The sequence below is a fragment of the Telopea speciosissima genome, chromosome 3 (assembly GCF_018873765.1).
Source record: "Telopea speciosissima isolate NSW1024214 ecotype Mountain lineage chromosome 3, Tspe_v1, whole genome shotgun sequence".
Classification (NCBI taxonomy): domain Eukaryota; kingdom Viridiplantae; phylum Streptophyta; class Magnoliopsida; order Proteales; family Proteaceae; genus Telopea; species Telopea speciosissima.
The window spans coordinates 60,288,634-60,316,609 of NC_057918.1; the positions used below are offsets into that span (position 1 = coordinate 60,288,634).

The 27,976-nt window shown below is 38.7% G+C and overlaps 1 protein-coding gene across 2 annotated transcripts; it reads left to right on the forward strand.

Moving 5' to 3' along the window:
- The first annotated feature begins 2,898 nt into the window (after positions 1-2,898).
- Positions 2,899-27,836, forward strand: LOC122656778 (calcium and calcium/calmodulin-dependent serine/threonine-protein kinase-like). 2 transcript variants are annotated; one of them, XM_043851427.1, is made up of 7 exons: positions 2,908-3,826; positions 3,913-3,967; positions 4,086-4,196; positions 4,428-4,660; positions 7,754-7,961; positions 27,407-27,466; positions 27,551-27,836. In XM_043851427.1, the coding sequence occupies exons 1-7, from the start codon at positions 3,114-3,116 to the stop codon at positions 27,725-27,727; spliced, it is 1,557 nt and encodes a 518-aa protein (XP_043707362.1). In that variant the 5' UTR covers positions 2,908-3,113; the 3' UTR covers positions 27,728-27,836. The 2 variants fall into 2 exon arrangements, with proteins under 2 accessions (XP_043707363.1, XP_043707362.1); XM_043851428.1 differs by lacking the exon at positions 7,754-7,961 and having other exon boundaries at positions 2,899-3,826.
- Positions 27,837-27,976: the final 140 nt, after the last annotated feature.

Genomic DNA, 27,976 nt, shown 5'->3' on the forward strand with positions numbered 1-27,976 from the left:
AAATCGAGCGGTTTGAAGCTGAAAGAAGTTGGTGCTCTAACAAGGCGCTACCTGGACTTCTTCCAACTCCATCCCATTCTCCGTGGCCTCTAGAAGTGTTGGCATATTTTTTGCAGATCTTGGATCATTCACTAGGCATTTTGTTCAAACATCTGACGGATACTTCTCTGTTATGTTGTTTTAAATCCCTAGCTCAACAAACTCTGACTACTAATGTACCTTGGCTAGATGATAGATGTACTTTTTTACCTGCTTAATATAACCATAAAAAAAAATAAAAAAAAACATTGGATGGACACAATCATTAGCTAGTCGCGTAAACTTTTATCCTTATGTATTAGTTAAAATAATAACTATCTTAACATACAGGAGCAAATAACCAAAAAAATTATGGGGTATGTTCTCTGTGCTGCAGCGTAGCCTGCACCCAGACACATGGGCCTGCCATTCGGGGGCAGGGTGGTTATTTTGCCCACCCCCATGTGTCTGGGCACAGCTTGCGCCACAGGCACAGAAAACATTCTCCCTAATACGTAGAAAAATTTTGGTAATTGGTTTCCGTCTGACGGTACACCAATCATAGTGTGGGAAATAAGTTCATTCATCAGGGGACTCAGATTTTTTTGAGAAGAGAGAGCATTAGTGCAAGGCATGCGACTCATTATTTGAGAGGGCATGAAAAGAATATCACATTCGCTTGCCTAGGAATCTTTTTCTCTTACACTCTGTTTGGTTGCAAGGGAAATTAAAAGAAATGGAAATAAAAATTTCAAACCTAAGAAAAAACTTTTGTAATCAGTATCTCACATGACTAGATCAATATCTCCAAATCATTCCATTTTTTGTTTATTAAAATTCACTTTAATTTGCATCCTATTCCCTTGGGTTTGAAATACTAATTACAAAAGTTTCTTTTTTTAGGTTTGAAAATTTTCACTTTCCTTCCTTTTAATTTTTTATGTAGTGAAACAGAACATTAAATCTTAAAAATGAAATAGAAAAAATTTTCGACGGACACAGAGAGGTTAGAGTAAAACCTGACATGTGATCAAGGTGAGAATGGTAGTGAAATGCATATGAGCTACAATATTATGTTTAAGTATTAGGACCCATCTTTAAATTATGGGAGAAAAAAATGCAACCTGGTTGTGTGGCGCACACCACCCCTGCGCCTAGAGTCCCAGACACAGGGCGCTTTAAATGATAGCCGCACCCCATGGAAAGACGGAAATGACCAGGGTTGTGGTGGTCATTTCATGCGCCCTGTAACTGGGTGCAGGGGCGGCATGCACTGGGCGATAGAATTGCATTGTTCCAGTTAGGGGTGTCAATTCTAGGCCCGGCCCACTCGGTTAAAGCCCGGCCCGGCCTGATTACTAAATGTGTCGGGCTTAAGCCCGACATGTTTTGTAATCGGGAGGTCTCAGTGTGGGGTCCTAGCCCGTCGGGAGCCCGACCGGACCGACCGATTCCAGGCCCGACCTAGACCGCCTTGTTGCAGTCCGACTCAGTCCGACCCTTGAACTTATAAACTTCCCCTCCCCTTCCCTCCAAATTTCCTTTTTTTTTGTTTGTTTTTTTGTTGGTCTTTGACATTTATTGGTTAGATTTAGATACACTTAACGTAGGTGAGATGAGGCTTAGTTTTAGTTTTTAGATCTTACTTTGTTAGATGTGCTTCTATCGGTGTTCTGCTGCTATTTTAATTGGGATAAGTTTTATTTGATTTTGAGTTGAGGTGTACAGTAAGTGCCCAACGGTGTGATGGTTTGAACTTAAAATTCTGGTTACATGTCAATTAGTAAGCCCACACCATTTAGAGACTGTTTAGAGTTAAATGGCTCATTAGCCCGTTTTAGATCCGGTTTATGCCCATTTAGCCCGAATAAGGCTACCCCGATTAAAGACCGAACACCGACCGACCAAAATGAAACCGTACCATGCCCGCCCAAGGCAAGCCCGAATGCCTAAATGATCGGACACGATACAGCCTATAAAATTGGTGAGGCCTGACTAGGCCCGACCGAGACCGACCGAGCCCGACCGGTTGACACCCCTAGTTCTAGTGGATCATGGAAATTCGTGGGCCTCTATTCACAGGGTTTATGACTTATGAGTCATGGGCCCTTCAGGCTTCAGGCCCATGCGGCATTGTCCGTATCCTTATTAAAATTACCCTTTCAACTAACTCTTCATCTTTTAACGGCATTCTCTCTCTCTCCCTGAAAGGGTTGCAGAAAGAGAAGAAAGATGGAGAGATCTTCATGGAAGTGCCTAAGGTTAGGGGATTATCTCCTCTCTCGTCATCTTCGGCCCCAAGCCCACAAGTTTTAGTCCCTCATTTCCTTACAATAATTCTATCATTTTTTAAGCAGTAATTTAATGGTAGAAACTGATCAAAGGAACGATATCAATCAATGTCTACTTCCAATCTCTTCCTGGTACTAATCTGTAGGATGGGTTTCTTTCCTTTTATCACCTGACCTATGTATTAACCTATACTGTTATGTCCTTTTCTTCTGATTTTGGATTAAGGTTGGTCTCCCTTGGGTTTCTAAATGGTTTTGGTGATTTCAGGTTTCCTCCCTTACAAAATTGTTCGGTAATCCCCACAAATTTTTTTTTTCTTTCCCTAATCATTTAAAATCTTATTGTGTTTTCTTTGTAAAATTTTTCTTCATTTTGTTATTGAATTGCTTTAGACCCTTAATGCATGGTGATTTTTTATAATAATCCACGGTGATAATTGAGATATCTGTGATATATTAATTATTTGTTCATTCTATCACAAATTATCGTCTGGTTTACCCTAAGAAACATTGGCTAAATGTTATGTTTTCCTTTTGAGATCTCCAGCTTTCAGCTACTGTCCTCTGTAAAGGTGTGGGTTTCTCTCCTAATTATTGTTACTTTTTCTTGGTACAATGTAACTTGGATGATTTTCAAATGAATCATGGGCGAGATCTTTGCAATCGTTGCATTTGTAGGTCTAATTCTGTTTTTGGACTACTAAGGTTTAAGTTTTAAGAATAACACCTCTTTGTTTTGGAGTCAACAAGTAGAGAGCATATCAATATCCTTGGTTATCTTTGATACTAGAAATTGGGTCAATCATGGGGGAGAAAACAAGGGAATTATCAGAGGATTATGATGTCAAAGAAGTTTTAGGTCTAGGGGGATTTTCAGTCGTGAGAAGGGCAGTTCGCAAGTCCAGTGAAGGCAAATTCCAAGTAGCTATCAAAACTCTCAAGAGGTTTGGAAGTCCTGAGGGAACACCACAAAGTATGGCGGAGGAGAATAGCACAGCCTCAGAAAAAAATACAAAATGGAAGCATTTATCAGCTTCAGATGCCTTGCTGATTAATGAGATTATAGTTATGAGGAAGATAATGGAAGATGTGAGCCCCCATCCAAATGTGATTGACCTTTATGATCTCTATGAGGACCTAAATGGTGTCCACCTTGTGCTAGAGTTGTGTTCTGGTGGTGAGCTTTTTGACCGCGTGGTAGACGAGGAAAAATACTCAGAGGCAGATGCTGCAGCTGTGGTTCGGCAAATTGCCAATGGGTTAAGTGCCCTTCATTGGGCCAACATCATCCACCGTGATTTGAAGCCGGAGAACTGTCTTTTCTTGAACAAAAGTGAAGGTTCACCTTTGAAAATAATGGACTTTGGTGTGAGTTCTATAGAGGAATTCACTGAACCAATTGTCGGGTTGTTTGGTTCAATTGACTATGTCTCACCTGAGGCATTATCTCAGGGAAGAGTAACATCTGCAGCTGATATGTGGGCTTTGGGAGTGATCCTGTATATACTCCTCTCTGGGTATGTCAGTAAGTCTTTCCGGAATTGTTTCCATTGAATTTTCCCCTTTTTCTTGAATCTCCATCATTTTTCTTTCAATATTCCAGTGATCCACCTTTTCTAGCCACATCATATCGGCAAAAACAGAACCTCATATTGGCTGTAAGTCTTTTCTTTTGCTTTTGCTTAAGTGCAGAATTCTCTGTCATGTCCCAAGTTTAACTGCTCTTTTCATGACTTCTCTTTTGAAGTTCATAAGAAACATGTGGTCTCTTCACAGGGAGATATCAGCTTTGAAGACCATACTTGGACAAGCATTTCTCCATCAGCAAAGCAATTGATATCCAGCCTTCTGACTGTTGATCCCCAAAAGAGACCAACTGCTCAAGAGGTATGATATGATCACTTCCTGGATGAAGTTGGCTGACAATGTTTGGGCCAGGTAAATTGGATGACTAATTTCACATAACCTGCAAATTTCAAGATACTAGGATTGAGATCTAAAAGTTCAAAAATTAATATTGCAACTGAACAGATAAAAATCACCAGATGAGTCACCCTGTTTTGAACTTAATCTTTTCACTCCATATACTAACTGTAGTATCTCTCAATCTGTAAACAGATTCTTTTGCATCCTTGGGTCATAGGGCACTCAGCGAAGAAGGAGCTCATGGATTCCGAAATTATTTCTCGACTACATACTTTCAATGCCCGTCGTAAATTCCGAGTAGCTGGGATAGCCAGCTTGATGAGTAGCACAGTTATGTTGCGAACAAAGAGGCTAAGGAATCTATTAGGGTCTCATGATCTTACACTAGAGGAACTTGACAAGTTGAGGATGCATTTTAAAACAATGTGAGTTTCCCCATTCATTCAAGACCTATCTCCTTTGACTAGCTTCTGTATACACTGTGGAACTTGTTGGTTAGATAGATAACTGTGATTCGAGAACAATAGATACTTGTTTTTCGTATGTCTAGACAACCATCAAAACAATCTATTTGCTTGACCATGCCAAAACCTCACTCCCAAGATATTCTGATTATTATGATGTTCAGGCTGAATCCCAATAATTTGGCTGCCAGTATGATTGGCAATTAGTTATTTAAATTTATATGAAGAACAAAAGACAAAAAGAACTATGTGGACTGAAATATCAAGAATTTCACATTAACTTGATTGGATATATGAAGTCTAGAATACTAGGATATTTAATTTTCATCTATTACTATTATTAGTGTTGTTGTTGTTATTACTGTTGTTATTATTATTAGGGATTTTTCCAAATGCCCCCCGCAAATTGCCCATTTGTACAAATGCACCCCTGAAACTTTACTATTTCTAAATGCACCCCTACTTTCCAAACATTGTAACACTTTAATCCAGTCCGTTAGTCTGGGACGTTAGACGTTAGTTTCAGGGAATCTAATGACCAAAATGCTCTTATGATAAAAACCCACAAAAATTAAAGAGTAAAGTGACCAAATTGCCCTCATATTCCCCAAATCGTTTAGGGTTTGAAACTGAAATCATTTAAAAACAATGCAGGAAAATCAAATAAATAAAACATAAAATCATCCAATAAAACAATTTTTCCTGGAAAACTTCTTCCCCAGACTAAGCCAGATGAAAGATTGAACTTTTCCTTCACTTAATTCCGTGAAATCAAAAGGGAAAACCGAAAAGAAAGGAAGTAATAAGAGGAGGCAGTTTTGGATGAGAAGAGCAAAGCAACGCTATCCAATTGTGTAGATTCTTTAAATGGATGATAGGACTTGCTTCTCGATCCTCTAGAGTTTGATTTGTCCTTGCACTGTAATGGTCGGCCACCTTCCGTGCAAGTTTTTTTGTGCTTTCGTCTTCCTCTGAAAAATGGGTGGAAATAGCATTGTCATGGATGATAAAATAATTAAACCCTTTGGTCTGTAAGCTCAAAAACTCATAACAAACTGACAAACCTAAACCAGGGTGGATGGGGTGGGGGAGATCAATTAACAACACAAACTTCCAGAAACTAAAGGAAAGCGAGAAAGAAATAAATGGATCTTGCTGAAACTTACCATGAGTATCGAATCTGCGCTTTGATTGAGGTGGACCAACAGAGGTCGATGCAGATGCTTCATACCCTCGCTTCATCCTTAATAAGGAAAACACACCCGAAAAAGGTCTGATTCTCCTTTTAGGTTATCTGTAGTGCTCGAATAATTAGAACCAGGGAGATAGGTTATATAGTTAGGTTAAATATAAGTCTAGCTATAAGGGTCACCAAAAACAAAGAGGCTTACAGGATCAAAATCTCGAGTTTTCTAATGCTTATTCAATGTGGGAAGAACTTTGCTTTTAATTGCAGATTTGAGAATGTGCTCATGTATGGAAATCTCAAATAGAACTCTCAATTGTTACAATTACTGATGCTTAAGAATTGTTCTTTCCCTTCTTCGTATTGGTTTAGGAATTTAGACCATTGCTCCATTTGTTTCTCCAAAGGAGAATGTATCCATTACCATGTGCACGAGGCTCCTGCGAGTCTGGGGAAGAAGTTTTCCAGGAAAAATTGTTTTATTGGATGATTTTATGTTTTATTTATGCAAATTTTTTGCATTTTTTTGGATGATTTTCAGTTTCAAACCCTAAACGTTTGGGGAAGATGAGGGCAATTTGGTCACTTTATTCTTTAATTTTGGTGGGTTTTTATTATAAGGGCATTTTGGTCATTAGATTTCCTGAAACTAACGTCTAACGTCCCAGACTAACGGACTGGACTAAAGTGTTACAATGTTTGGAAAGTAGGGGTGCATTTGTACAAATGGGCAATTTGAGGGGGGCATTTGGAAAAAACCCTTATTATTATTATTATTATTATTATCATTATCATTATTATTGGGTAGTTATCCATGTAACAATGGAAGGTGATGTTTCCAAAAATCACAAGATAAATCTGAGCCATCCATCTTTTCAATTTTTTTTTTAATCTAAACCATATGTTCCCACTGAGTGTTGGGAGAGTGCATAGTAATGTTTAGAGTACTGGTACACATGCATGGACATACTTGGGCTGTGTGCCAATACAAAGGGGCTATTTGATTGAATTAGACTCTAAAATTTTGCATGTGGCTAATTTAGACCATGTACTCTCTATACAATGGTTGGAGTGGACATATCATCTTTCCACTTGGCAGAATAAATGTCTTGTGACATTTAGATAAATAACAGACATTTGTGACAATAGTAATTCACCTTATTATTATTACTATTACTATTACCATTATGTTTTGGCATAATAAAAAGGAAGAAGAGTCTGCAAACTTCTGAAACATTTCATAAGCAAAAGATATCCTAAATCCTAACAATTACTCTAGATAATGGTGGGGTCATGAAGAAATTTTTTGTTTGGTGGGTTTACAACTCACAAATTGTAAGAGACCTGACTTTGTGCAAATGTATTCTCCACCCTCAACCACTTCCAGCATAAAAGAAAAAAAGAAGAAGATGATGATGATGTTGAGGAGGAGGCACTAACCTCTAAACAATCTTGAAAGTTAATTACTTTGGCCACATTCAAACAGTCAAAGTTGTTTTCCAAAATCAGAGTCTTCTCTCAGCGAGATGGCACCAAATAGAAGTACAACATTTCCTATCATGTAACTCAGTGAATCAACTGGATGAGAGCCAATATGATACATATTGGCAAAACCAGTCCAAATCAACATGACAGTTTGAACATGGAACAGACCAAGTTAGCTACGAATCCAATTGTTACTGAAAACAGAGCATTTTTGAGGCTTTGGACTTAGTGCAGTTCCTGGATCTTGATGCATAAGGCATAGTACATCATGCTGAAACTGTCCATGTAATTTTGTTAATGAAAAAAACTTGAAGGACCACCATTAGATCACAAATCTAACAGTATTTGAGTCTCTAAGAGTGATTAATTTATCCAAAATGCAGACGTAAAGATCGTGACATCGCCACATTATCTGAATTTGAAGAGGTGCTAAAAGCAATGAATATGTTTTCACTGTGCCCTCTTGCCCGCCGCATATTTGACCTCTTTGACAATAACCATGATGGGACTGTGGACATGAGAGAGATACTATGTGGGTTTTCAAGTCTCAGAAATTCACAAGGAGATGATGCTCTTCAGCTCTGTTTCCAGGTGACTTTACATCTCTGTTTCAATCCACTCTTTTTAAATAGCCTATAGCTGGAGGTTTATATTTGTATTTGTTCAAAGAATTTTCCATAGCTGCAGATTGATTGAAACCTAAGGATCCATGGCAAGCTGGAAATCGATCTGAAACAGCTGATCCTTCCTTTTCTCTCTTTCTTTCTTCCCATTTTATTTATTTCTTATTTTTTTTACGTATTCAATTTTTGGTAAGAGATCTTGTCATTGTGCATGCGTGCGCACACACACACACACACACACATATTTGCAAAACGAACACACATTTTGAGTTAGTTATTATGCTGTGGCATTTGAACCATTGCTCTCAGTTCAATGTGACCATTCTATGGAAAAAATTATTAGGTTACAATTCTGAAAATCAAATATTCAATTTTGATTAAAAAATTAATCTAAATAGATTGACAAGGGATTCCTCATCCAAAATAAAAAACATCGGCTAGAGATTTACATTCATGTTTGATATTTGTCCCCCCCTCCCCTCCAAAAAGAAAGGGAAAAAGGGAACAAAAATTGCTATATTTCATATAGAAATTCTCCTATTTGTATAGAAAGTTTGATTTGTTTTCCTCTACAAAGTATCTATATTTCCCTTACCTTTATTCATATCAGAGAAACTTTATTGTTTCTCCCATAATTTTATAATCATAAGATACTTCTTGTGATTTTATCCATCTCATTAGCATGATTCGTATGCCTTTGGTTTTTTCGCTATGAAATGACTTGACTTCTCATAGCTTTGGTTGTAATGTATGGAAATATATAAGCCTTTAATATATCTATTGCCTTATGAGGTTTTAAATGAATATGATTCATGATTAAATTAAAAACTATCCCTATGTTACATTATGTTTAAGCATGAATACTTTGACAAGAAAATGCATAATTACAATAGATATGGGAAAATGATGGCCACACTACTAGTATTGTTGGTGGCGATATTGCCAAATAAAACATTTTCAACCACGAACCTCTTTCCCGGTAGACATTAGGATATTTGAACGGACGGAAACAAGTAGGATTTAAGGTTATCTCTTTGTACCGCAAGTGTAGTACCTCCAAAGGAATACGACACTTGAACTTAAGATGCACACATGACATTTGCACGAGAAACGTAGCAGTGAACAATCCCTTTACACTCCTCTACATTTCAAAAACTGTAACTTTTTATAGTTTTGGAAGAATCAGTTTCCTTGTAGCGTACTACAAGCCAAGTGGTGGGATACTATTGGTTGATCCTACCAAGGTTGCCTCATTTGAGCCTGACATACTTTAGTAAATACAATTATTTACTTAAGTTTGAAATTTTATCCAAATAATTAACTATTTATATATAAGTAGATCCTAAGATGGATATAATTTAACACTCATCTAAGTCCACTCCACTAAATAATATTGCATAATGGATCTACAAGCATAGATAAAATTACCATAAAAAACTCTTATCCATCAGAACAGCTTATTCAAAAAATGTTGACCCTAGATTGGACATAAAACTTTTGTAAACCATTTTTCAAATTAAAATATTTTAAATAATAATATTTAAATGTATTTTTAAACAATTTCCAAAACTACCACCTAGCTCAGAATTTTGTCAAATCACACAATATTTTACTCATGATATTCACCCTATTTGGGAAGTGGATTACTTGTTGAGCATCTATTCCTTTCATATAAACTGTGAATCTAGCGCACTAATATATAGCCAGTGTAGGCATCAACCTTTGGTACTCCAAAACAAACAAAGTCCAATTGTACGGTAAAATTATTTAGGTGTGGGGACTAAAGTAATTATCAAAGGTAATATTGTTGCTTAAACAACTAACGGAAGTCAATGCAAGATACTTAAGATGATCAATATGAATGAATACTCACATTTCTATTTTGGAACCACATTTCATAATATTGCAGCCTTGGTGCAATGGTAAGGTTACTTCTTTGTGACCAAGTGGTCATGGGTTCGAGTCTGGAAAAGCCTTTTTGCGAAAGCAGGGGTAAAGCTGCATACATTATGACCCTCCCCAGACCCTGTAATGGCGGGAGCCTCGTGCATTGTGTATGCCTTTCTTATTTCATAATATTGCAATGTAACAACCCCATGAACACAATGCCCAATTCTGTCCCTAGTTACTTACACTTTAAGGTATAACGTTGGGATAACATATTGCACATAAAATGTTGGAATTTTCTAAATAATGGTGTGGGACTTTAGTCCCACATCGGTTATGAAGGAGGAAATCTTTTGGCTTATATATGTTTGTGATCAATTATCACATGTTATGTTTAGAAAGGATTGAACGGTGCACTTGTGAGCGAGGAGGACGACCATCCGAGTACGTACGCGTGCGCGTGTGCATACGTGAGGCGCAATGTGGAGCTTTGATGGCGCATTTTGCACTTCACACATGCGCATCATCGTAATGAGGCGCCTTATTCTTTTCTGGGTCTTAGGTCTGTGGACCAGTGCGATGGTTAGGTTTCAACCATTGGATCAGTGTCTGATCATAGGGGTGCTTAGGATCCGACCGTTGGATCGGTGACTAGTTAAAGGAGGGTGCAACCCTTGGAACAACATTGAGCCCAGTGGTTGTAACCCATACGAACAACCAGGTCCAAGCCCATAAATAACCACGAGTCCTGTCATTCAGACATAACAATTCTTATAGTTTTAAGGTGATTATTGTCTCTGCAAAATAATAATCAAGTCCAGACCTATTTTATCTTGGGAGGTAGATTTGCTGTAACCCAGTGCAGAAGTAAGGGTGCAAATACTGTTTTAAGGATAAAGCGTTCTCGTTCGACTCAGGCAGCCTCACCGTTCTCTCCTTTTTCGATCTTAGATTTCTAACAATCTTAAGACAGTATTTGTCAATGGAGGAGACTGCAGTAATGAAGATACCTAGGAATGAGATTACCAAACTGGACAAGTTTGATGGTTTGTTCTTCAAGCGTTGGAAAGGGAAGATGTATTTCTTCCTCATTGCTTTGAAGATTGCACATGTTCTGAACGAGGAGAAGCCAGTAGCATCGACAAATACCGATGAAGAACCTACAAGTGGAGAAACACTAGTACAAATCAAGCAATGCCAGAAGTGGGAACAAGACGATTTCATGTGCAAATGTTACATTCTCAATGGACTGTTGAACTCAATGTATGATGTGTACGAGCCCAAATTTGCAGAAAGCACATCAAAGGAACTATAGGAGGATCTCGACAAGAAGTACAAAATTGAAGATGCTGGCAACAAGAAGTTTCTTGTGAGTAAGTTATTTGATTACAGAATGGTAGGAGATAAATCCATTATTTCACAAACTTATGAGTTGCAAGGTCTCATGAATCAAATCATCTCTGAGGGCCATTCTCTTGACGAATCTTTTTAAGTATCTTGTATTATTTCTAAGTTACCTCTTGCTTGGAAAGAGTTGAAACAAAAGACAGATGCAATAACTATGTAAGAGCTGATAAAGTATATCCAAGTTGAAGAGAATTCTCGCAAACTGGACAAACTTGAATTGGAGGAAAAATCTCCAAAGGCTCATGTTATAGAAAATGCATCTTCTAAGAGCAAAAAGAGAAAGTATAAGGGAAAAGAATTGTTTCGGATAAGAAGAAGGGTACTTTTACTAACCCTAAAGCGGCTTGCTGAAATTACGAAAAAGTCGATCATTTCAAGAAACAGTATAGAGTTTATCTCAAGGAGAAGCAACAAAAAGACCAAGCCAACATGGTTGACAATGATGATTTGGTTGCTATGATATCTGAAGCATACACAGTTTGTGATGATGAGGAATGGTGGATAGATTCCTATGCAACCAAACATATTGCTAAGAACAAAAACGTGTTCAAGATTTATGAATCTATAGCAGATAGACAAGATCTCTTTATGGGAAATTCTTCAACTGCTAAGGTCATAGGAAAAGGCACAGTGGTTCTGAATCTCACATCCGAAAAGAAGCTTACATTGAATGATGTATTTCATGTTTCTGATATTAGGAAGAATCTAATTTCTGTAAGCTTGCTTGACAAACATGGATTTAAAACCCTGTTTAAGTCGGGGAACATCATAGTGTCCAAAGGGGGAACTTATGTTGGGAAAGGATATGCATCGAATGGGATGTATAAGTTTAATATGATTAATGAAAATCCATCTTCTGCTTGCATTGTTTCTACTTTTGATATATGACATACTAGACTTGGGCATGCTAATTATAAGTGCATGAAAAATATAGTTAAATTAGACTTAATATAGGAATGCGCTTCTTGTAGTCAAGACAAATGTTCTGTATATATTAAGTCTAAAATTGCTAGAAAATACTTTAAGAAAGTAGAAAGGAATACACAACTCTTAGAATTGGTATATTTTGACTTGTATGAGTTAGAAGGTATTCTAATTAGAGGTGGTAAAAGATATTTCATCACTTTTATACATGACTGTTCAAAATATACATATGTATACCGGTTAAGGACTAAAGATGAGGCTTTGGAGAAATTCAAAATCTACAAAGCCAAAGTGGAAAATCAATTAGATCGTAAGATTAAAATCTTACAAACTGATAGAAGAAGGAAATACTTTTCTACTGATGATTTCTGTTATGTTTATAGAATTATCCATCAAATAACGACACCCTATAGTCCTCAACAAAATGGAATAGTAGAAAGGAAAAATAGGACTCTAACAGAAATGGTGAATACCCTTTTACTTACTTCTGACTTACCTAAGAATTTATAGGGAGAAACATTAATGACTGCTTGTCATATACTTAATCGTTTACCCTATAAAAGGACTAATATCACTCCTTATGAACATTGGATGAAGAGAAAACATTCTCTTGGATATCTCAAAGTATGGGGATGTAGAGCATTAGTAAGATTAACTGATCCTAAAAGACCTAAATTAGGTGAAAAAGCAATTAAATGTATTTTCATTGGCCATGATCAACATAGCAAGGCCTATAGATTTCTAATGATGGAATCTACAGAGACCGTTAGCCAAAATATAATTTTGGAATCTAGATGCTGAGTTTTTTAAGGATTCATTCTCTAGGAAACGGAAGAATGAAGATACAAACAAAGAAGATTAAGATACTGTTCAATCAAACTCTGAAATTAATGAGTGTGTTGAACCAAGAAAAAGTAAAAGAGTTAGAGTAGAAAAATCCTTTGATCCAGATTTCTATCAATTCTTGGTAGAAGGAAATAGAAATGAAGTCCCAAATTCTTGTGTATATAATGTTGAACATGATCCATTGACTTTTCGAGAAACCATGAATTCTCAAGATTTTGTATTTTGGCAAGAAGCTATATATGATGAAATAGATTCTATAATGGGAAATAAAACATGGATTTTAACAGATTTACCTCCCAGATTTAAACCTATTGGTTGTAAATAGATCTTTAAGCGAAAACTTAAAGCTGATGGAACCATTGATAAATTTAAAGCTAGGCTTGTAACCGAGGGCTTTAAGCAAAAGGAAGGTATTAATTATTTCGATACATATGCTTCAATTGCTAGAATTAGTACACTTAGATTATTAATTGCTTTAGCATCAATTAATAAACTTGTTCTGCACCAAATGGATGTTAAAACTGCCTTTCTAAATAGAGATTTAGAAGAGGAAGCTTACATGCAACAACCTGAAGGGTTTGTTTTAAAAGGCCAAGAAAATAAAGTTTGTAAACTAGTCAAATCTTTATATGGTCTAAAACAAGCTCCCAAGCAATGGCATGATAAATTTGACCAAAAGGTTGTAGCAAATGGATTTAGAATAAATGAATCTAATAAGTGTGTTTATTCTAAATTCAAAAATAGACATGGTGTTATAATTTGTTTATATATTGATAATACGTTAATCTTTGGTATTAATTCAAGCATTATATTGGAGACAAAGACTTCCTTATTTTCATGTTTTGATATGAAAGATATGGGTGTGAAGAAAACGTAATTTTGTTAGATCCTCTAATTCTATTTCTTTAACACAGTCTCATTACATAAAGAAAATATTAAAGAAATTCAATCATGAGGATTGTAAACCAGTTGCTACCCCATATAATCATTCTGTCAGATTGACTCTAATGAAGGGAATTGTGTATCGCAATTAGAATAATACTCTAGTATCATTGACAGCTTAATGTATGCCATGCAATGCACTCGTCTTGATATAGCTTTTGCAGTTGGTGTTTTGAGTAGGTTTACTCATAACCCTGGACAAATTCATTGGAATACAGTTTCTAAAATTCTTAAGTACTTAAAGGGTACAATAAATTATGCATTAAGTTATAAAGATTTTCCTGCAGTGCTAGAAGGATACACAGATGCAAATTGGATTACAGGATCTGATGAATCAAAATCCACAAGTGGTTAGATATTTACCTTGGGTGGAGGTTCAATTTCTTGGGGATCCAAGAAACAAACTACAGTTTCACACTCAACCATGGAGTCTAAATTTATTGCTTTAGCAGTAAAGAAGCAGAATGACTTAAGGACCTATTAATAGAGATTCCTCTATGGCCTAAGCCAATGTCTGCTATTTCAATATCTTGTGATAATGAAGAAACATTATCACGGACTTATAATAAAATTTACAATGGAAAGTCAAGGTATATCAGTTTAAGACATAACTATGTAAGAGAACAACTCATCGAAAGAATTGTGACTATTAGTTATGTAAAGTCAAAGAAAAATTTGGCTGATCCCTTTACAAAAAGCCTAGGTAGGGATGTGATATGAAAAACTTCCAGGGAGATGGGTTTAAAATTTTTAAATAAGAGGTAACCTGCAAGTGAAAACCATCTAGACACTAGACCAACATCTAGTCAACTAGTTCAATAGAAAACACTTGTAGTAATAACTGGTTATGCACTTAATTAGTAGATAATAGAATCCATTGTCATCTCAAGGTAGTGCATGTTTGTATGGAGAAATTGACAGAGGATAGGATCAATCCTTTAATGAATCTATGTCCTATAACAAATGCAATTCATACATTTGCATTTTATTAGATTCACCTATATAAGTGCAGGAAGTGGGGCCGCTTCTGCGAGATTCAAAGCTTGTCTCTAAGGCGTTTATGAAAACCTAAGATGAAAGCCCAAGACCATAAAATGTGTGAGTGTTATTGAAACTATGTTCAAATAAATCATATGCCTAGTACATTAGATTTGTCGTTATAAAGTTCTAAGTTCAAGGCTACGGCTACTTAGATTTTGACAAGTATTGATATATTATGATGACATGAAAGTTCAAGTCGAAAGACACCTTTATGTAAGTATGATTTAAAGGTATAGAGAGGTTATAGACTGAGACTTAATTATTTTAAAATTAGGAAAAATTGTTGGAATTTTCTAAATAATGGTATTGGTTATGAAGGAGGAAATCTTTTGGCTTATATATGTTTGTGATCTATTATCACATGTTATGTTTAGAAAGGATTGTACGGTGCACTTGCGAGCGAGGACAGCGACCATTAGAGCTTGTACGAGTGTGTGTGCGTGAGGCTCAATGTGGCACTTTGATGGCTCACTTTGCACTTCGCATGTGCACATCGTCGCAATGAGGCGCCTTATTCTTTTCTGGGTTGCAGGTGGACCAGTGCGATGGTTAGGTTCCAACCATTGGATCAGTGTTTGATCGTAGGGGTGCTTAGGATCCGACCTTTGGATCGGTAACTGGTTAAAGGAGGGTGCAACCCTTGGAACAACATTAAGCCCAGTGGTTGTGACCTATTCGAATAGACAAGTGAGCCCAATGGTTGTAACCCATACGAACAGCCAGGTCCAAGCTCATAAATAGCCCACGAGTCTTGTCATTCAGACATAACAATTCTTATAGTTTTAAGGTGATTAATGTCTCTGCAAAACAGTAATCAAGTCCAAGCCTGTTTTATCTTGGGAGGCAGATTTGCTGTAACCCAATGCAGAAGTAAGGGTGTAAATACTGTCTTAAGGACAAAGCGTTCTCGTTCGACTCAGGCAGCCTCACCGTTCTCTCTTTTTTTGATCTCAGATTTCTAACATAAAATGATAACGAAAATCAATTTAACACTTTAATTGGGTTGGATGGACACATAAATCCAGCAATCTCCCACTTGTACTTCCAAGTCAATACAACAACAACAACAACTCAACCTTATCCCAACTAAATGAGGTTGGCTACATGGATCCTTTCAAAACAAAGTAGGGAAAATTGAGATCCACACATGAAAATGAAAGTAAGAGGAACGAAGAATAGAAATGAAGAAATGAGACAAGAAAAATGAGAGATGGAAAATGAAAAGCGAAAGTAAGAGGAAAGAGGATAGCCCAGTAAATCAGGAAAATCTCAGCTGCATGGTGTCAACGACGTGGATACTTGCCCTCCAATAGGCTCTATCGGAGGTCATACTTGGCACAAGACCAAGGCTATGCATGTCATTCTTCACAACTTCATCTATGGTCATTTTAGGCCTACCCCTAGCTCTTTTAGCTCCTTCAATCGAAATTAGATCACTCCTTACTGGGGCGTCCCTAGGCCTCCAATGCACATGGCCAAACCACCTCAGACGACATTCTCGGAGCTTGTCGCTGATCGGGTCGACCCCCACATCATCTTTAATATGTCAATTCCTCACTTTATCCTTCCTAGTTTTACCACACATCCATCTTAACATCCTCATCTCTGCAACACATAGCTTGGCTAAATGGCAACTTCTTAACTACCCAACATTCCGCCCCGTACATCATAGCAGGTCGGACAATGGTCCAATAGAACTTTTCTTTAATCTTTAAAGGATGTGTCGGTCACACAGTACTCCGGTCGCACCTATCCATTTCACCCATCTCACTTTAATTCTTTGTGAAACATCATTATCTATGTCACCTTCTTTGTGTATGATAGACCTCAGATATCTGAAATAGTCATTTGGCGGTATCTCTTTCTCCTCAATTTTCACCATGTCATCATCTATCAAAGTGTGACTAAAGTTACACATCATATACTCCGTCTTTGATCTACTAATCTTCAAGCCTCTTGTTTCCAAGGTTGATCTCCACAACTCTAACTTAGCGTTAATCCCTGCTTTTGTCTTATCCACCTAGACAATATCATCGGCGAGGAGCATACACCACGGTATCTCGTCTTGGATGTTCTTGGTTAACTCATTCATAATAAACACAGACAAATAAGGGCTTAGGACTGATCCTTGATGTAACCCAACTGTAATTGGGAATTCCTTGCCCGGGCCTCCCACAGATCTCACATTGGTCACCAAACCCTCATACATATCTTTAATTATCTTTATAAACTCGACACCCCTATCTTCACAAGAACATGCCAGATTAAATCTTGGGGACTCTGTCGTAGGCTTTCTCCAGGTCAATAAAGACATATGGAGATCCTTCTTGCTAGCTCTACATCTTTCCATGAGCCTCCTCAGTAGGTAGATAGCTTCTGTCGTGGATCTACCTGGCATAAAACCAAATTGATTCTTTGAGATATGAGTCTGTCTTCTTAGACGGGCTTCAATAACCTTCTCCCAAAGTTTCATTGTATGACTCATTAGTTTTATGCTTCTATAGTTATTGCAGCTTTAGACATCACCCTTATTTTTGTAAACCGAAACTACAATGCTTCTCCTCCAATCATCTGGCATTTTTCTTGTGATCATAATCATGTTAAATAACTTAGTTAACCAATATACCCCACTAACTCTTAGCGCTTTCCACACTTCTATTGGGATCTCATTTGGGCCTGGTGTCTTATCGATTTTTTTTTTAATTTCTTGAGGCTTTTTTAATTTCCGCCGCACTAACGTTTCTTACATATCTTTGAAGTGTGGTGTCTTGACGAGTAATGCAAGAAACCGATTCAGCCATATGCGAATTATCTTCATCTAGAAGTTCACAATTATGCTCATCCCATCTCCTTACAATGCCCTCACCCCTTACCAACACTCTTCCATCCTCCCCTTTTATACACCTCACCTAGTCGAAATCTCTACTCTTCCTTTCTCTCATTTTAGCTATTTTATATATAGCTTCTTCCTCTTCCTTTGTGTTTACATTAATATAGAGCTCCTCATATTTCCTCGCCCTAGCCATCCCCACCATCTTCTTGGCCTCGTTTCTGGCTGTATTATACCTCTTTTTATCTTCTGTATCTTTAGTTCATTGTCATGTCTTAAACCTCTCTTTCTTGATCTTGATGGCTGCTTGGACCTCCTCATCCCACCACCAAGTCTCTCTAGGGGCCTGACGCCTACCCTTTACTTCCTCTAGAGCCTCTTTGGCAACCTTCTTAATACAAGTCATCATCTCGTTCCACATCACATTGGTGTCTCCCTCACAGTCCCACTCCTACTAATTTAATGCTCTTGTTCTGAACATGTCTATCAAATACATATTGTGCCAGTCCCTAGTCAAGGGATCTGATAGGTTTTCTGCAGTATCAACCTTGGCAATACAAATATCACCATGTTGTACAATCTCCCTTATGAGATGATACTTTCGCTCTGCATGTTCATTCCTTTAATGCAATATGGGTTCTTGGCTTGTGCTATGGCTCCCCTGTTATCACAATATAATGTTATTGGGTGCTTGACGAGCCCAGGTACCACCTCAAAATCGGTTAATACTTTTTTTTTTTATAACTGAACATCTTCTTTGATTGCTTCACTAGTTGCCAAATACTCTGCCTTAGTATGAGGATCGGGACACCTTCCCTACCCTTCTTCAGGCCTATAGTTTGGTTCAATCTGAGGACCATCGCTGGACTGTTATGATGCCTCCTGCTGCCCCTGTCCGGTCTGTCTTGCTCACTACACCACCTGCGTCTCTCCCTGCAAATTCTTCCAAGGTTTCTCCATCTACACGGGAACCTGTGAATTGTGATTATTGTGGGTGCCCTCGCCATACCAGGGATACTTGTTGGAAACTTCATGGGTGCCCTAGAAATGGTCGCAACTCTAAACAAGGAGGCACTCGTTCCCAGGCCAATGTCTTTAAAGCAACTGATACTGGCATTGCTTCTTCTCCTGTTAGACCCTTCTCTTCGGATCAGATGGCTGCCCTCCAAAAATTGGTGACACAAACGAATACTAGCCCCTTTTTGTCTGTCTCCAACCTTGCCCAGTCAGGTACTTCCATGTCTCTTCTCCCAGTCCCTTATGGTTAATCGAATCTGGTGCTACTGATCATATAACTAGTAACTCATAAGCCATTCTCCCTGCTCTAGCTGAGATGAGGTACGTGTAGCCGATGGGTCTATGTCCTCCATTTCAGGTAAAGGTTATGTTTTATGCTCTCCTCACCTCTCTTTCTTCTGTTCTCCATGTCTCTAAACATTTTGATAATTTCTCATCCATCTATCGTTTAACTAGTGAATTGAATTGTTTTGTTCATTTTTTCTCCATTCATTGTGTCTTTCAGGGTCTGGTAACGGGCGCAACGATTGGGTATGGTTGGGTTTGTGATGGTCTCTACTACTTGGAATCCACACCAACTGGTCTACTCCCTTCTTCAGCTCACACCCTCGTTTCTGATCGCACCTTGACCAAGCTTCATCACTAGCATCGTCGTTTGGAACATCCTTTTCATATTTTACATTCTATGTTTCCAGATTTAGTTAAAATTTATGGTTTGGAACAGTTAAATTGTGACGTCTGTGAATTTGCTAAACACACTAGAAACTCTTATCGGCCGATACATATCGATACATATTAAACCACCTACAGAACCCTTTACTGGACGTATCGATACATATCGAGTGTATCGATACATATGAATCGTATCGTATCATATCGGCCTGTGTCGGCCTGTATCGGCCAATACATTTCGATACAATCCATGACAGTCCATTTAAAAAAAAAAAAAAAATGTATTGGTATGTATCGTATCGGTTCCGATTGATATAGATACGTATCGACCGATACAATACAATGCATTCTGATACTTTAAACCATGCAGCAACTGGACAAGGCAAATATCTCAATGAATTCAACACCACCACATTCTTTGAAGTATAACTTCATCACACAACCACTAGAGAGGCTCAAACAACATTCCTCACCAACACCAAGCTATCCCTCTTTGAGAAAAAAAAAAATCCAGCATGGAAAAACAAGTTCCGGATGTGAAGAACTCCACTCAAATAAACCTTTCAAAGGGTGGCAACTAGCAACATCTGAAGACAACTCAAGGATCCATATGAGACATTCCACAACTATTTCATAACTGGAAAGCACGCTACCCAAAGAAACACACCTGCAAGCTAATACACCATTAGCGCACAAATGAACAACAGTTTCTTGAAAACCAAAACAAGGACACCTTTGACAATGCAGCCTCATCCCATAGCAATAAATAAGCCTCACAAATTCCAACTCTCCAATCAACAACAACAATTTAACAAACCACAAGGCATTTTAGACAAAACAGAGGAGAAACACTGAAGCTGGCAGTACCTGTGAATGTCTGAGGAAATGAGTTGTGCTCCCATAGCACATTATTTCAGCAACCGAGACTTGGTAGGTGAGAAACTTAACCTTAGGGCAATTCTAGCAAGCCTATCCATTATTCATATGGTGGCTTGATGAGAGAGACACGCACATGAAAAAGGAGCTGGCGGTAACACTGTCTAGGGCTTCTTGTTCTTCAATCGAGCTTCACAGCTCCAAATCTTCCTCCATTATGTCTTGTAGTTGATGGTAGAACTCCAATAGATCCTCTAAGAGTATTATCTTACATGGTATAGCCTCTATTGGAACCCTCTACTTTTCTAGGGTTCCAAAGAGAGGTAAAAAAGGAGATGCAAGCTTGGTCGACTCTCAAACCAAGCTCTGATACCCAGTTAGAAATGAGCTAGGATTGACTCAAGAGAAGAAGTAAGAGGGTAAAGGAGGGGAAGAGAAATGAACAAAACCGTATGGGAGAGAGAATCGATTTCTCTCCATATATTATTCATTAATCAACTGCTAGAATTACATACACCTCCCTAGGGAGGTAAAAGGTAAAAAAGAAAAAAGATACAAAATACAACTTAAGGCAAAATAAACCAGTTACAAAAATACCCCCAAAACATAAACTTTAACAAAAGGTTGCTCCATTGTGACCAAGTGGCCACGGGTTTGTGTCTAGAAACAGCCTCTTTGCTAAAGCAAGGGTAAGGTTGCATACATATGACCCTCCCCAGACTCCGCAGTGGCAGGAGCCTCGTGCACTGGGTACGCTCTTTATATATATATATATATATGAGAGAGAGAGAGAGAGAGAGAGAGAGAGAGAGAGAGAGAGAGAGAGAGAGAGAGTCTTGTTGTCACCAAGGTTGTTACAAGATTGTAACCTTACTTTTTTTCTCCTTGTCGTATTCCCAAAAACATCAAAGACAAGGGTAAACAGGGGTTTCAATACAAGTTGAAAGTTACTTGTCGTTGTGTCATTGTCATAGGTGAAATGACTATATATATATTAAGATCTCTCCCATCCAAAGAATCTTTAAGTAGAACAATAAATATAGGTACTCTTAACTCTTGATCCCATGAGAAAGTATATTTATTACGAAAGTAATAACAATTCTTTGAAACCAACTAGATTCCTCAAAATATTATTAGCCTATTATTTGTAAGAGATTACTTGTTTATAAACTATTGATTATACTAGGGGTTTATACTTGCTATACAAATCACAATGTACTAGTTATTTTTATTGTAAATACATTGGGATTTAGTGTCACAAATCTACTGCAATGTATCTAACCCTCAAATGTCATGCCCTGCCCTTTTAAGGCATCATGGATTGCATGTGTTTTTTTTTTCCACGGGGGGGGGGGGGGGGGTTGGATCAGAGGAGTTTGCAAATGAAGGCAATATGAATTATGATAAATTTCATAGATATGCATAGATTTGTATAAGGTTCTCAACTTTGTTGATTATGAAAAGTTGAGAAGAGTGGAGAAAAGAATGATTTAGGCTTGTCAGAAGATAGAGGCCACCACTTTATTTATAATTAGAGAACATTACAATTATGGAAATAAAATCCTACCATAATCACATGTGCAACATGTACATAATGAACCTGGACACTCTAGTGTATCCAGGTTCGGGTCACGAGTCAACGGGTCATCCTTCAACACTCCCCCTCAAGTTGGTGCATAGATATCTCGCATGCCCAACTTGGAAACAATCGGATGGAAGGATTTGACCATTAAGTTTTTAGTAAAAACATCAACAAGTTGCTTCTCAGTTGTAACAAACGGAGTGCAAATTAGACCACCTTCAATCATCTCCTTGATGCAACTGTCGATCAATCTCAACATGCTTTGTTCTATCATGCTGAACAGGGTTATGAGTTATACTGATTGCAGCTTTATTATCATTTTAGAGTCTCATAGGCCCTTCTGGTGCTATTCTCAAATCTTAGAGAAGTTTCTTCAACCAAATGAGTTCGCAATGCCCTTGTGCCATTGCCCTGTATTTTGCCTCAGCATTGGACCTAGAAACCACAGATTGTTTCTTGCCTCTCTAAGTTACCAAATTTCCTCCAAGGAATGTGTAGTAGCCTATGACAGAGTTCCTAGAGACCTAATCTAACATGTTCTTATGAAAAGAGGGGTGTCAAGTAAATATTTTGATATAATTAAAGATATGTATGAGGGCGTGGTGACTAGTATGAGATCAATGGAAGGCCAGGACAAGGAATTCTCAATTATGATTGGGTTACACTAGTGATGGGCTGTAAGCCTTTATTTGTCTGCGCTTATCATGGATGAATTAACCAAGAACATTTAAGACGAAGTCCCATGGTGTATGCTATTCGCCGATGATATCGTTTTGATAGACGAGACTAGATTAGGGATCAACGCTAAATTAGAGATATGGAGCTCAACCCTTGAAACAAGAGGCTTTAAGATTAGTAGATCAAAGATGGACTATAGATTGTTCACTCTATGATGGATAATGATATTGTGAAAATTGAGGAGAGAGAGATACCATGAAGTGACTATTTTAGGTATTCGGGGTCAACTATCAATAAAGAAGGTGACATAGTTGATGATGTTTTATAGAGAATTAAGGTGGGATGCATGAAGTGGAGAGGTGCAACCGGAGTACTGTGTGACCACGTATTCCGTTAAAGCTTAAAGGAAAGTTCTATAGGACTATTGTTCTACCGGCGATGATGTATGGGGCAGAATGTTGGGCAATTAAGAAGTGTCATATAGAGAAGATATTTGTAGCAGAGATGAGGATGTTGAGATGGATGTGCAACACTATGAAGGATAAAGTAAGGAATGATCATATCAAAGCTGATTTTGGAGTTGCCCCGATCAATGATAAGCTGCGAGAATGTCATTTGAGGTGGTATGGCCATGTTCAAAGGAGGCCTGAGGATGCCCCAGTATGGAGGAGTGATCTGATTCTAACCGAAGGAGCTAAAAGAGCTATGGTCAAGCCAAAAAATGACTGTAGGAGAGGTTGTGAGGAATGACATGCGTAGTCTGGGTCTTGTACCAAGTATGGCCTCAGATAGAACCTGTTGAAGGGCAAAGATCCATGTTGCTGACCCCGTATAGCTGAGTTTCCCTTGACTTCCCAGGCTGGGCCTATTTCATTTCTCTTTCATTTCTCCTTTCGCACTTCTCATCTCTTGTGTGTTCGTTTCTTCTTTTCTTTTACTTTATTTTACGAGAATCCATGTAGCCGACCCCATTTAGATCGGATAAGGCTTAGTTTTTTGTTGTTGTTGTTGTTGAATGTGTAGTAGCCTGAAGTGGATCTTCAGTCATCAACAGAGCCAGCCCAGTCAGCATAATTAAAGGATTCTAACTTGAGATTCCCATTATTTGAGAATAGAATACCCTTTCTAAGAGCTGACTTTAAATAACGAAGAATTTTGTAAACTGCCTCAAGATGTACAGTCTTTGGAACATGTAGGAAACGACTGGCAACTCCTATGGCATAGGCAATGTTTGGCCTGATGCATAGTTGTCAAGGCATCGTCTAGGCGCCGCCTAGGCGTCCATGCGCCTTGGTCGCCTAGGCGGGCGCCTTGGTTGGCTACTTGGTCTCGCCTTTATTTTGGGCCCTCTCCAACGCCTTGGGTCGCCTAGCCGTCGTGACAACTATGGCATGGTGTGAGATAAATATATAAGTCTGCTGACGAGACGTTGATATCGTTCTTTTTCTACAGAGTTACCACCAGTGCTGCTAAGTTGGTGGTTAACTTTAATGGGAGAATCAACAGGCTTGCAACCAAGCATCCCAATTTCTTCAAGAAGGTCTAGAACGTACTTTCTTTGAGAAATGAAGATTCCTTTTTTGGACTTGGATCTAGCTACTTCGATTCCCAAGAAGTACTTGAGGTGCCCTAGGTCCTAAGTTTTGAACTTGGTTGCCAGTTGAATCTTTAGAAGAGAGATGATGCAGGAGAAATTTCTTGGACCGAGTTAAACCCGTTGGAGGACCCATATGAAGACGAACCGGGTCCATGGGTTGTTAGGTTCAGTAGGATTTTTAGGAATTATTTTATGTGGGAAATATATGTAATCTTTTATTTGGATAGCATTTTGAGTCTTATTTAGTCTCTATTTCTGTTAGTTTAGGTTTTCGGAAGTAATTAGGAAGTTTTTTAATTCTATTTCTGTTTTAGACCTCAATTAGGACACTTAATTTCTTTTTATATAAATATGCTTGTAACCCAATTTGTTGAGCAGATTTGATGAATAGAATTTTGATTTTTATTTGTTACCAGATTGGTACAACAAGGTCGTGTGACCATATCCCTCCTCTCTTTTCTCCCTGTGGTTAGGGTTGAACGAACCCCTGTTCTGGGCGGTTCAAACAGTAAAATCCCCCACCCCATTTGGCTTACCTTTTGTGAGTAAACCCACAAATCAAATCTGGTCTGAGACCCTTCCGCCAGATCCACCAATCTCTCTCACTGCAGGTTTTTTCGACTTGATTTGTAGCACTGTTGGGAGGATTGGTATTTGCGATTGACTGCCTCAAAGCCCACATCGACTGAGTACCTCAAGAGGGAGATCCCATCTTGAATCACATTCCTCTTCTTCCGCTGGTTGCTGTTGAGAGGTTGAAGACAACCTTACTTTTTCCCTCCATGATAGATGCTATCTTCCTTTATTTTATTCACTAACTCTCGTTATTACCCCACTTCCCATATTACCCCTTCTTTCTCCTTTTATTCCCTTAATCCCTACTATACAAACCTTCCAAAATTACTCCTTTCACTTCATAAGTGACTATTCCCTTTTGTTCCTTTTCTTGTGATTAAAAAAATTACCAGATTGCCATTGAATCTTATACTTGAGTATTTCCTTGCTTGAGTGGGTCCACCAGCAACCCAATAAGGGTTATTTGAACCCGGGTTTGCATTACATAGATGAAGTACTAGTAAGGACCTCAAGAGTTTCAGTCAAGTGAGCCTGAGCTTGAGGACTAGTAGAACCAGCTTTCCCTCCCTTCCTGCCCCCTTGAGATGGCCATGTAATTTCTAGCAAGTCTCCCTAGTGTGACAAGGGCGGCCACAGTAATCACATTGTACTGGAGGACGAGTAGAACCAGCCTTATTGACCAAACCAGCACTGTCCACAGGTAAAGAAGTCTGTCTATAGTAACAAGAGCAGACCGATGAGGTGCAGTAGGAGGTATCATGATAGAATGGCGGTGATCCTCATGCTGAATCATATTATAGGCTTCAAGCAGAGTAGGGAAAGGTACTCCTGTTGAGAACTTGAATGCGTATCTGATCATACTCAGGATTAAGGCCATTGAGGAAAGCATAAACGCATTCCATCTCATGTTACTTTGCAAATGTAGCAACATCAATTGGGCTAGTCATAGTAATAAGATGATAGAAATCCAATTGTTGCCATAATGTCGTCAGGGTAGAATAATAGGGAGACACAGAGAGATCCTTTTGTTTAGTTTCATGAGCTTGATAACAAATTTCATACATTTGGGCATAGTTGTTGGCTTGACCATAAGTGTGCTTCACAGCATCCCATAACTCCTTGACTGAATTAAGGAGGACAAAATTGGAACTAATGGATGACTCCATGGAGTTCAAAAGGACCAAAATGATCAAGGCATCATTAGCCAACCAATTATCCTTAGCAGGAGTTTCAGTGGGCATATGTGTGTCTCTATTAATTTTCCCCAAAAAATGATTACCACGAATGGTAAGGAAAAGGCACGAGATCAAGCTAAGTAATTTGTTCCATTCAACTTAGTAGGTCCATGTTGGAGAGTGGGACGATGGTGAGGAGCAATAGGGTGACTCAGATCACTGCTCCTAATATCAACGGATGTGCTAGAAGAACCAAAACAAATGTACTAAAGTTGAAAGAACTATGGTACTCACAAAAGAAGGCCAACAGCCTAGTGGCAGCTAAATGATGGCTGAGGAGGCGCAGACAGAGCAGCCGAGGTCTAGAGAGGATGACAGAAGCATGGGCAAGCCAAATGGAGGGCCATGGAAAGTCCAATAAAGACCCGTGGAGGCCTGTAGAGAGGCTAGCGGCTGGGGTGGAAACCCTGGGCTCGAGCGACTGGGGCAGGAGTCCCCTGGAGCAGCAAAGAGGGCGGAAAGGCCCCTGGGAGCGGCGGCAAGGGGTGAAAAGTCCCTTGGGAGCGGTGGCAGGGGTGAAAAGGCCCCTAGGAGCAGCGGCAGGGGCCAGAATGTCCTTGGGAGAAGCGCTAGTGAGAGGGGGAGGGCCCTGGTAGGTACGAACAAAAAATGACTGCCCTGGGAGGCGCAATGAAAGTGATGGAACGGGCATTGGAGCTTAACGGTGGTTGCAGTGTAAGTGGCAGCGGTGGTCAATGGTTGTTAGTGACTGTCACACATGGTACGACATGCATGGGCACTTGTTTAGTCAACCATTTTTGACAAGAAGAGGCCGGAGCCTCAAGATCGGTGGTGGTGCGCTACTGCTGGCGGTGGCGGAGGAAAAGAAGAAACCCAAAAAAAAAAAACATATTTAGGGTTTTAAGCTCATACCAATTGAGAAGAGAGGAGAAAAGAATGATTTAGGCTTGTCAAGAAGACAGAGGCCACCACTTTATTTATAATTAGATAACATTACAAATATGTAAGTAAAATCCTAGCATAATCACATGTGCAACATGTGCATAATGAATCTGGACACTCTAGTATATCCGGGTCTGGGTCACGGGTCATCCTATAACATGAAATGATCTAGTTAAAAAGAAAGCTAAATGGAACAGTAACCCACTTACCATCAAATTGGGTAAAACTTCTCACAAACAAGATTTGCTATGTCTGATTCCCATGAATGATGCAAAGAAAGGGTTCTTCCCATCCTGATTCTGAGATGTCTTTCCTTTAACAATCTAAACCATTTATGCTTTTATGGCTTCAAAGATTAAGAGAATTAAAATTGAACACCAGCGCTTTTTGTGGCTGTTAGATGTATGACACAGACAGGTCTGGATGCATCACCAAGGAAGAAGTGGCATCCATGCTCAGAGTGCCATCCCTCCCCTTTCACTTCCTCTGAATCCGACCCTTTTTGTTTTCCATTGCTCTTGATAGGACACATTGAACTGAGTAGGCATTGCCAGAGGACTGCCTTCCAGCAGATATCACAGAACCTGGAACTCTGGATGAAATATTTGAACGAATGGATGCTAACACAGATGGAAAGGTCACCTTCGAAGAGTTCAAAGCTGCCATGAAGAGAGATAGCTCCCTCCAAGATGTAGTCCTCCACTCCCTTCGACCTACCTAATTTTTGCTATAGCATGCTAATGACATCTTCCTTTCCAGTTAGTTAGGGAGCATTCACATTTGTCTTCAAAACCATATGACCTAATTGGCTCAAATCATTTAGTAATCCAACTGTTGCTTCTCATCCCCATGATTCCTGAAGGCAAGGAATTGAATAAGGGCAGTGCCCAGCTCAGAAACCTCAAGATTTTTGTTGAGCAAATTCAAGTTACAGACAATTGGGAATTTGTGCAGTTCAATTGTAATCAAC